General features: G+C 41.4%; 1 protein-coding gene across 2 annotated transcripts; it reads left to right on the top strand.

The window, feature by feature from the left end:
- Positions 1-2,739: 2,739 nt before the first annotated feature.
- LOC116248390 (microtubule-associated protein 70-2-like) lies at positions 2,740-8,707 on the top strand. Of its 2 annotated transcripts, XR_004171017.2 has the most exons (12): positions 2,740-3,364; positions 3,564-3,649; positions 4,152-4,217; positions 5,251-5,421; positions 5,533-5,703; positions 5,845-6,000; positions 6,100-6,246; positions 6,347-6,418; positions 6,501-7,043; positions 7,175-7,362; positions 8,292-8,365; positions 8,440-8,707. XR_004171017.2 is itself a non-coding variant. In XM_031621157.2 (11 exons), the coding sequence occupies exons 1-11, from the start codon at positions 3,121-3,123 to the stop codon at positions 8,308-8,310; spliced, it is 1,863 nt and encodes a 620-aa protein (XP_031477017.1). In that variant the 5' UTR covers positions 2,740-3,120; the 3' UTR covers positions 8,311-8,707. The 2 variants fall into 2 exon arrangements, 1 of the variants encoding a protein (XP_031477017.1); XM_031621157.2 differs by having other exon boundaries at positions 8,292-8,707.
- The last annotated feature ends 813 nt before the right edge of the window (positions 8,708-9,520 follow it).

The raw sequence follows: 9,520 nt of genomic DNA, 5'->3' as shown, positions 1-9,520 counted from the left end.
AGATAGTCATGTGGTTAGATTCGGCCCCAAAAATTCTTTCACCAACCCAAACCTTCACTTCTACCAACTACCAAGGACCACCAACTAGGGTTGCAAGCTGGTTGGATCCGTAGTACGGGATCTGGATCTTGGTGTTTGAATTGAATCAACAAAAATATTAAATTATTGTATATTGAAAAAATATATAAAAAAGTTACTAAAAATGACACGTGGCACTCAGGAATCAGTTGGATCTGTTTGCCACCCGTTCGATTTACAACGGATGATTGATTCTTTGTGGCAGCCTTTTATAGCAGGGGACGACGGGATCTGGCGAATACAAACAAGGAATTCAGAAGCCAAATCTGGATCTGAACCAGATTCTCTTGTAGGGCATCAGGTCCACCTTGGGTCCAGAGTTCATCCCTTCCAAAACCGTGCAAGAGCAGTTTGGCATATGTACCGACGATCAGATCTAAGCAACATACCATCTTCTTCTATGGTATGATCAGACTCGGATTTTTATATGCAAGTACGTGGGGAAACCGGATTCTAATTCTGGAATATGACAAGGACCCAAACTAATTGCACGGAATGAAAATTATCAGCTCCACACCACATGATCTCTTCACTGGATCCTACAACTTAGCTGAACCAGTTAAAGAATCATATATGTATATATATAACAAAATTGAACGCTGACACATGCTTGCTTGTAGGCTGTTCGATGGAGAGTCCATATGGATCGTTTAACAGATGGCTCAGATGTATATATATATATCTTTTCACTTTCTTGGGCTCACTATTTTCTTTTCTTTTCCTTCTCCAACTTTCCATTTTCTCTCCCACCCACTCCATGAACCGGCCGGGTTCTATCGTCAGTGCCACTTGACGGAGCTCTAGCAGGCCCGCCGGGTTCCATTAGCAGTGCCAGTGCCACTTGGCGGAGCTTTGGCAGGTCCACCGGGTTCCATCGGCAGTGCCGGTGCCACTTGATGGAGCTCCCGCAAGCCCCCTGAGAGGAGCTAAGGGAGAGGGAGAGACAAAGAGAGAGAGAAAAAAAAATAAAAAAAGGGCTTAAAAGCCAGCCACCTGATCAATTTGATTGAAAGCCCACCTCCTACACTTAGCTCTTTTCTTGAGGTCGTGTGTGGAAGCTGTGGCATATATCATCTTGGTGGCGCATTTGGGAGGAGTACAACAACATGGTTTTCAAGAGCACCTCTTCATTGTCGAATTCCATGGCACGTCTTGTGCAGAGAGATGTCCACTTTGCTATTCAACTACGACACCGTCTTTCATTTGTTGCTGGGTGACTTTGCCGTTCTGTCTATTCACTCTCTCTTTACTCCTCTTATTCTGTTTTATTACGTTGTTGTCTTGTATATATTATTGTTTTATTTTATTTTTGCGGTTTAGTTTTGTATTAGAAGACTTCTTGTCCCAAAATTTTATTATGTACTCTCACTTTATTGGTTCTTTCTCTCTCATAAAGTGGTTATAATTTAGATGAATCGACAAATTTTATAAAATTTGTAGCGCCACAAACATACACATGTACTTATACACAAATACATATAAAAACGTGATTCAAAACATTACTTGTGTGATTTGGTATTTCATAAGATGCCTTACATCAAGATGACGATGCAATAACGAGGAAATGGGTGGCCCTGTAAATGATTAACAATACAGGGTGACCTTGTGACGTTAGATTCAAAATGAAGGTTTCTTGTTACATAGAATATTATAAATTACTACTTGCTTCTGCTTATCTACATGAACACGTTAGATAATAATATTACAAACTACAATAATAAATTCAACATGCATTGGATATGCACAATAACTAACCCATTCGAATTTAAATGTTTCATTTTTATTTATGTTTCAATTAAGTTAGTATAGCTAGTTGGGACTGGTGGCAAGATAAATGAAGCCACACCTCCTCATTGATTCAGGGCATTATATCTTCGCATCTCAAAGGAAGTTGCCGCCTTATTAAATTTTCATAATTAAAAGGCTATCGCTCATTATATTTAGCGTTAAGAAACGAAAGAAGCGGGAGAGAGAGTGCGGCAAAGCATGAGAAGGATGGCCACGTCTTTATGGGAAAAGATGAAGGGCAAAGCGGGAAACCTGTGACTCCGCCGCGGTTGTAGAAGCTTGGAGTATTATGTCATTAAGCGGAAATCTAGAGGGCAGAAGAGGCATTTCATTGTCAGGGGCATTTTCGTCCTTCGGCGGAAGCCTTCGCTGCGTACAAGCAAAGCCGGGGGGAGGTGGGGGCGGGAAGCGCCACGGCGACGGACGGTGGCGGAGCTGAAACCGATACGATCCCAAACTACATCCGTGTTTTCCTTACCGAATCGGAACGGGAAAAGTCGAACCGGGGGGAATCCTCACTCCCCGGACTTCAGATTCGGAAGAGTTAGGACCCACGTTAAAACCAGGCCCAGTGGGCCACTATATCACCAGGTCTGGATCTGGATCAGGTCAACTCTGGATCGTGAATTCTTATTGTATAATAATTGGTTGAATATAATATATGCTTTTACAGACAATGTACGCGTTTCTGACAACTCTCATCCTGAACGGATTTCAAAACCGTTTCAGATCACCGCCAATATCCGATAAGTGTTTGTTGACTCGAGCCGGGTGAATACCGAGTCGTACGTTTCCGACTCGGTTTTCGTTCAGTTCAAACTGGAAGAGGAGCCGATAAAAGGAGAAGTCTGCCGTCTTTTTGGGATTAAAAAAATGACCGTCTAATAGAAAAGGAAAAATCACTCCTCGCTTGCTCTCTCTGTTCCCTCCGCTTCTCTTCCCGTCCGTCTCTCCTTCCACACACACACTCCCGCTTTGCGTAAGGAGAAACAGAAGGAGAAGAAGAAGGAGGAGGAGAAGAAGAAGAAGAAGAAGCAGAAGAGGAGTGAGGGAAATAGAGGGACTGGGGTGTTTGAAACGCAGTTCCAGCTTCAAAACCCTCTTTTTTGGGCTCCTGATCGACTTGAGCCGCGGCATTGCCTAATCGAGAGGTTTTGAGGGGCCGCAGCGGGGTGATTTCCGGTTCTGCCGGGGCTTCGGTGGTCGGGAGTTTAGGGTTTGGATGCGAGGGACGCAGATCCGGTGAAATTAGGAATGGGAGATGCTTCGGGAGAGGGTGGAGGCGGAGGAGCGGAGGGCTCCCTGTTGTCGGAGCTCAGCTGTAGCGGAAACGGACCGGCGCCTCCACCTGCCCCGGGGTTGACGGTTTCCGGCTCGTTCAAGGTGAAGAAGAAGAGCATGATCCGGCCGAGCCTTGACGCCGACGAGTTTATCAATCTCTTGCACGGCTCGGATCCGGTCAAGGTTGAGCTTAATCGGCTCGAGAATGAAGTCAGAGGTGAGTCCTCTCACTTTGTTCAACCGATTTTTTACCCAAAAGTAGGTTTTTAGGGGGCCATTTTCTAGGATTCTCTTCCATCATAGTGTGGATTAGAAAATGTGTTTCCTTCTCTCTCTCTCTCTCTTTCTCACCCCGTTCCCGTCCCACCTCCTGGTTCTCACTGTGAAGTTATTACACTATTATTTCGTATCTGCAGATAAGGAGCGGGAGTTAAGTGAGGCCCAGGCGGAGATTAAAGCCTTGAGATTGTCCGAACGTCAGAGGGAGAAGGCCGTAGAGGAGGTGGGTTTGTGTTTCTTTCTTTACTTGTAATTTCAAGGGTTCGGTAATGACTTGTTGATTTAGTTAGAAATACGGTGATTTTCTTACTTTGGCGATGTTGTGGGCTTTTTATTTCAAAGGAATAATCGTTCAAACGGATGGTACAATTTTCTTCCTTTTTTTGGCTAATTTTAGTGCTTCTTCTGAATGTATCATTGCTCAAGAATAATGTCCTAATAGATAGAATAGCTTCTAGTCTTTTTATTTTTATTTTTATTTTCATTCCCGGATTTTTTTTCTTGGCTATTTGAGTTTGATTGTCTTATTAGTTGACTATGTTTGCGAACTTAAAATGTGATTGATTTCTTACTTATCTACCGCGCGTTTTTGCACCGTGGTATCAGGAAAGAGTGTGGCTTTTGTTCTGAGTTTTTTTTTTTTTTTGGTTTTCGGTTGAGATTAGTTTTTGTTGCGGCCTATGTTCGTCGCTTGTTTGACTATTTATTCTTATTGGATTCTCTAGCTTACGGAGGAGTTGGAAAAGCTGGAGGAGAAACTCAAGAAGACGGAATCTCTCTTGGAAAGCAAGGTACTTCGTGCACTCTGCTCATTTGATCGAACCACTGTGTCGGTGTCAACCTAGAGTCAGAAAATGAAAAATCTGACTAATTCAGAGAAGGCCTCGCGTTGTTTTTTGAGAGGCTTTACCTTCAGGCCCCTTCCAGTGAAAATGTTTATTTCCCTCACACGGTTATCAGACATTGGAAAGATAAAAAAAGGAAAATCACAACCGATATCTCCAGATTGAGTTCCTGTCCAATGTCACCAGTCGTCTTTTTTTTTTTTTTGGAAAATTTGGGAAAAAAATCTTACTGGGCAACATACTTTTAGGAAATTCTTGCTTTCTCTGAAAATTATCTCACAAAAATAGAAAGACATTTATATGAAAATGTTGAAAAGTACAAACAATTTTAAACAAGTAAAATAAACTACGAATAATTAATAATCTGAAAAAAGAAATGCTTTCCACCGTCAGTCTCATCATATAAAATGTGAAAATTCTTGATATTGGTGAAGCTTTTCAGTTTTGGAAATTTCTTGCTTCTTTTGCATCCTATGCATCGAGGATTATCCAAGTCGTCGTTTTCTGGGCTTCCATTGATTTATTCATTTATTGCACCGACAAAAGTTATTTTTCGATATTTCCGGAGATATTTGATCGCTGACATGATATTTTCCGTTGTTGCCATTACTGATTCTGTCTCACTTTAGTCATTTCTGCTATTCTCAACGACACGGCATCGATCTTGGGCTGAGTGATTTTGTCTTGCAATCTGCAAGGTCTGTATGGGCTTCAAGCTTCTGCATGACATTCAACGGTTCAATTCTGGGTTTCCTATCTAATGCAGCGTTTGCTTGTCATCCACCTCTTATGTGAACCTCGAGGCTACAGCTTGGCTAATAAAACGAGAAAAAGAAAAGTCTTAGCATAATTGTTAATTTGTAATGCTTCTCACAGTTTTGGTGTTTGTGTTCCCTGTGGTTGTGGTATCTTTATCCGACTATTACTCTTGTTTGATGGTTCAACACTGTGACAATTTTAGTGAATTTTTTGTGTTCAGAATCTTGAAATTAAGAAGATAAATGATGAGAAAAGAGCATCAATGGCTGCACAATTTGCAGCAGAGGCAACACTCCGGAGAGTTCATGCAGCACAAAAGGATGATGATATGCCTCCAATTGAAGCCATTCTTGCCCCATTGGAAGCAGAGCTTAAGCTTGCTCGCCAGGAGGTATAATGGCAGTTTTCAACACAAACAGCACCAATACGTACTTCTGATGGGGCAGCAATAGGTGATTGCATACTAGGTAACATTAATCTTTTGTTTGGTTTTCTGGTTCAGATTGCAAAATTACAAGATGACAACAAGGCATTAGATCGACTAACTAAATCAAAAGAAGCAGCGTTGCTTGATGCCGAAAGAACTGTCCAGATTGCATTGGCAAAGGCATCTTTGGTGGATGATTTGCAGAACAAGAACCAGGAGTTAATGAAACAGATAGAAATCTGCCAGGTAACACATGTTCATTCTTTGACATCACTGAAACTTTGGTTGTTTTGCTATTAAATTATTAATATTCAACAGCTATCCTACATTGGATTGAAAGTTTAGTTGATCTTGATTTTACTTTCTCTCCTGAATTTTTGTGTTTAGGAAGAAAACAAGATTTTGGATAAAATGCACCGTCAAAAAGTTGCTGAGGTTGAAAAGCTCAGCCAAACTGTACGGGAGTTGGAAGAGGCAGTTCTTGCTGGTGGCGCAGTTGCAAATGCTGTGAGAGACTACCAGCGCAAAGTTCAAGAGATGAATGTATACATGCCCTTATGATATATGCTTACTATTCCCACCTATGATAAGACTTATTATGCTTCTTATTCTTGAAGTAATATGATGACTTCCTTGGTTTAGGAGGAAAAGAAGACCCTTGATAGAGAGCTGGCCCGTGCCAAGGTGACAGCAAATAGGGTTGCTGTTGTGGTGGCAAATGAATGGAAGGATGCTAATGACAAGGTTATGCCAGTCAGGCAGTGGCTTGAGGAGAGAAGATTTCTACAGGTCTGCAAATCTTACTAGATACTTATTTCCAGCAGATACATGTGAAGTTGTATTATACCTTTTTCCTTTCAGCATTTGATAAAAATCTGTTTATGTATAGGGAGAAATGCAACAGCTTCGGGATAAACTTGCTGTGGTGGAGCGTGCTGCAAGATCTGAAGCACAGTTGAAAGTCTCTTTCTCTCTCTCTCTCTCCCCATTATATATGTATGTATGTGCATGGGTCTAAATGTTTCTCTGTCACGTATTGACAGGAAAAGTATCAACTGCGACTGAAAGTTCTTGAGGAGAGCTTGAGATCACCTGCAGGCGCCACTCGTACTTCTTCAGATGGACGAAGTATGAGCAATGGTCCCTCACGACGGCAGTCTCTTGGTGGAGCTGATAATATGTCTAAACTGACACCAAATGGTGTTCAATCTAAGAGACTACTACCTTCATATTCCTTGTCAAGATCGTCCATTTCAAGCAGCACAAGTACGATCCTGAAACATGCCAAAGGAACATCAAGATCTTTTGATGGTGGTTCTAGGTCATTAGATCGGAACAAGGTCCTTTCAAATGGACCTGGAGCTAGCTGTTCTCTTAATAAAGATCCAGAGATCAATAGAGAGAGTGAGGCACAGAGTTCTTGGAAGGATAACCCTGAGGAGAAACCTACTGAATCTCCTAAAGGTGACACATCTGATCATGTCTCCGGAGTGTTATATGATATGCTTCAAAAGGAGGTGATAGCTTTGAGAAAGGCTAGTCATGAGAAGGATCAAAGCCTTAAAGACAAGGATGATGCAATTGAGGTACTTGAATATTTCTGACCATTCTTTGTTTTTCTATAGGCATACCTTCCAAGGGAAAGGGTAAGATCAAAGAACATACTCTTGATTTCCTTTTTTTTTCACCACCATTTCTGGTGCCCGTGCTTTCTTAGATGCTGGCTAAGAAGGTAGACACACTAACAAAGGCAATGGAGGTGGAGGCCAAGAAGATGAGAAGAGAAGTTGCCGCTATGGAGAAAGAAGTAGCTGCTATGCGAATTGAGAAGGAGCATGATCAAAGGGCAAGGAGAATGAGCAGTTCTAGGGTCTCTGTCAGCAGTTCTCAGTTACTTCCAGGAAGGTAGGTTGTTTTATGGAAGCGAGGGTATATGATTTTCTGGGTGCTTATTGCATTGCAAATGGTTCTCCAACTACCTTTAATTTTCCATGAGTCCCACTCGTGAGAGCTTGCAAATCTTCACTTTCTCATATCTGTAAGGTGCATGTCATCCTTGTTTGCCTTCAATAGAACATTTCAGTAGTGGCGCTGTTGAATATTTTGCCATGAAATATCCTTTTACTGCTTAGTAAAGCATATCCTTTTAATTATCAAGTTGCTAGGAACTTAGTTCTTGCAACTTACAGAATCATGTCTTACAGTGAACATATATTTCAGGTTTTGGAAACCTTGAGTTTCCTGCCTCTGTTTCTTGTGTTTGCTGTTTGTGGTTAGTATTCTGTTTAATATAATAGATTTTCTTATTTACTACTTAATAGTTGACTTTTTCCCCTTTCAGTTGTATTTTCTCCTTTTTTTTTGAACCCTTGTTGTTCTTGTCTGCCATGAATTGGAACATCATAATTGGACAGTTAGCAAGCTATTTGCAATTGAATTTTGAAAAATCCCAATGTGACCTCTCTAGAGTCCTACAAGAATTTGTGAAGCAAAATGTAGGTAGAAAGTAGTCAATGCAAGTTATCCATTTCCTGAATTTAGGGACATCGGTTTCGGGGGTATGTGAATGAGAGAAAAGAAACCACTGTCATGTTGGCATCTGAGTTTGGAAGCTCACATTTGTTACTGCATTCCTGTCTCAGGACTCCCAGATTGTGCCTCCTGTATCTTAGATTTGAATTGTCAGTATTGTGTCTGGAGACTGATATATGTTAGGTTTGACCATTTGTTATTGTAAATTTGGAATGATTATGTTACACATCATCATTTTTTAGATTGTGTCTTTATTTTTCAACTCTTCTATGGTTAAATCTTAGCATTTCCTCAATGCACAGGCATTTGAGAAACACGTAACACGTAGCTCGAGCAACCCAACTACGGTGATGCTATCAGATGTATGTTGTTGAAGGTACATCTGCATAGTTTTCTCTTTCCCAATTGTTGAAGTTGTACAAGCCGTTTCAAGCGATCCTGTGATGGCAGAAAGTTGGAACTGGAGGAAGAAGGTGCTCTGCTTCTGACTTGATGGTTGCTTATAGGAAGCGGACAATGATATTAAAATGTTGCCTATCCTTCGCAAGTCTCTGCTGACAGTGCTTGCTTGGCTGTATAGGTCTGTTTTTTCTTTTTCCCCTTTTTTTACCCTCTTTCTCTCTTCTGGTGGCGGTTGTGTGCATCCGAGGTTGTGAATATTTTTGTGATCAGATTTGTTGATTTTGTGGGTTTGATGGGATCTACTGATTTGGTGTTAGTGGCCTGTTTACTCATCGCAATAAGCAGCCATTGGTGCATAACTGCAGCTTGGTGTATCTTCCTTTACCAGACCTTGCTGGGCCGCACTCGGTGCCAGAACCAGTACGGTTTTGTATTCCTCGGGCAGGAGAGCGTCCGTCTGCCTGGGTCCCAGCCGTCTGCACTTCTCTAGCAAATACTTGCTCAGGTCTTGAACTTGCGTTCTCACCTCACGGTTGCACCGAAACCAATCAAAGGCTAGGTAGGCTCAACTCATTACCGGAAATTTCTGTCCAAGAAGAAATCGTTTCTGAGATGTTCTATTATCGATTTCAACTGAAAGTGTAATCTAATGGGATAAAATATCAATAGGTGTTTTTATTGCTTTGAACATCTTCACAGTTTGTTGCTCTCGCTGAAAAACCTTGCACCGTGTCCCTTAGCTGCTCTAGAAGTATGGTGACTCATGACAGGTTTAGATTACTGGTCCGACAAAAAGGGCTGTCTTGGGGTCTTCATCTTTGTAGTCTTGTAGCCTATTGACTGCTTACAAGGGCCTCTAAGTTCACTTGCCCAGTTCGGTCAAAGCTCTCAATCTAAAGAGATTTAAGCGTTCAATATCTGCTCTGAGCTATTGCGCAACAAAAAGCATGTTCGATTTAGTAAATAACCTGGCTATTGTTATTATCGTAGCATATCAGCTTATATGGATTTATATCAGATTGTTTCTGAAACGATATTAGGCTGACACTGTCGATAATAGGTAGTAAGTTTCATTTCACTGACCACATCGGTAAGTATTTCACTGTTAAAGTAATAAATATCTCTAACC

This window comes from Nymphaea colorata, chromosome 2, assembly GCF_008831285.2.
Source record: "Nymphaea colorata isolate Beijing-Zhang1983 chromosome 2, ASM883128v2, whole genome shotgun sequence".
Lineage (NCBI taxonomy): Eukaryota > Viridiplantae > Streptophyta > Magnoliopsida > Nymphaeales > Nymphaeaceae > Nymphaea > Nymphaea colorata.
The sequence above is the reverse complement of the archived record's forward strand: the minus strand, read 5'-3'. Positions and strand labels throughout refer to the sequence as shown.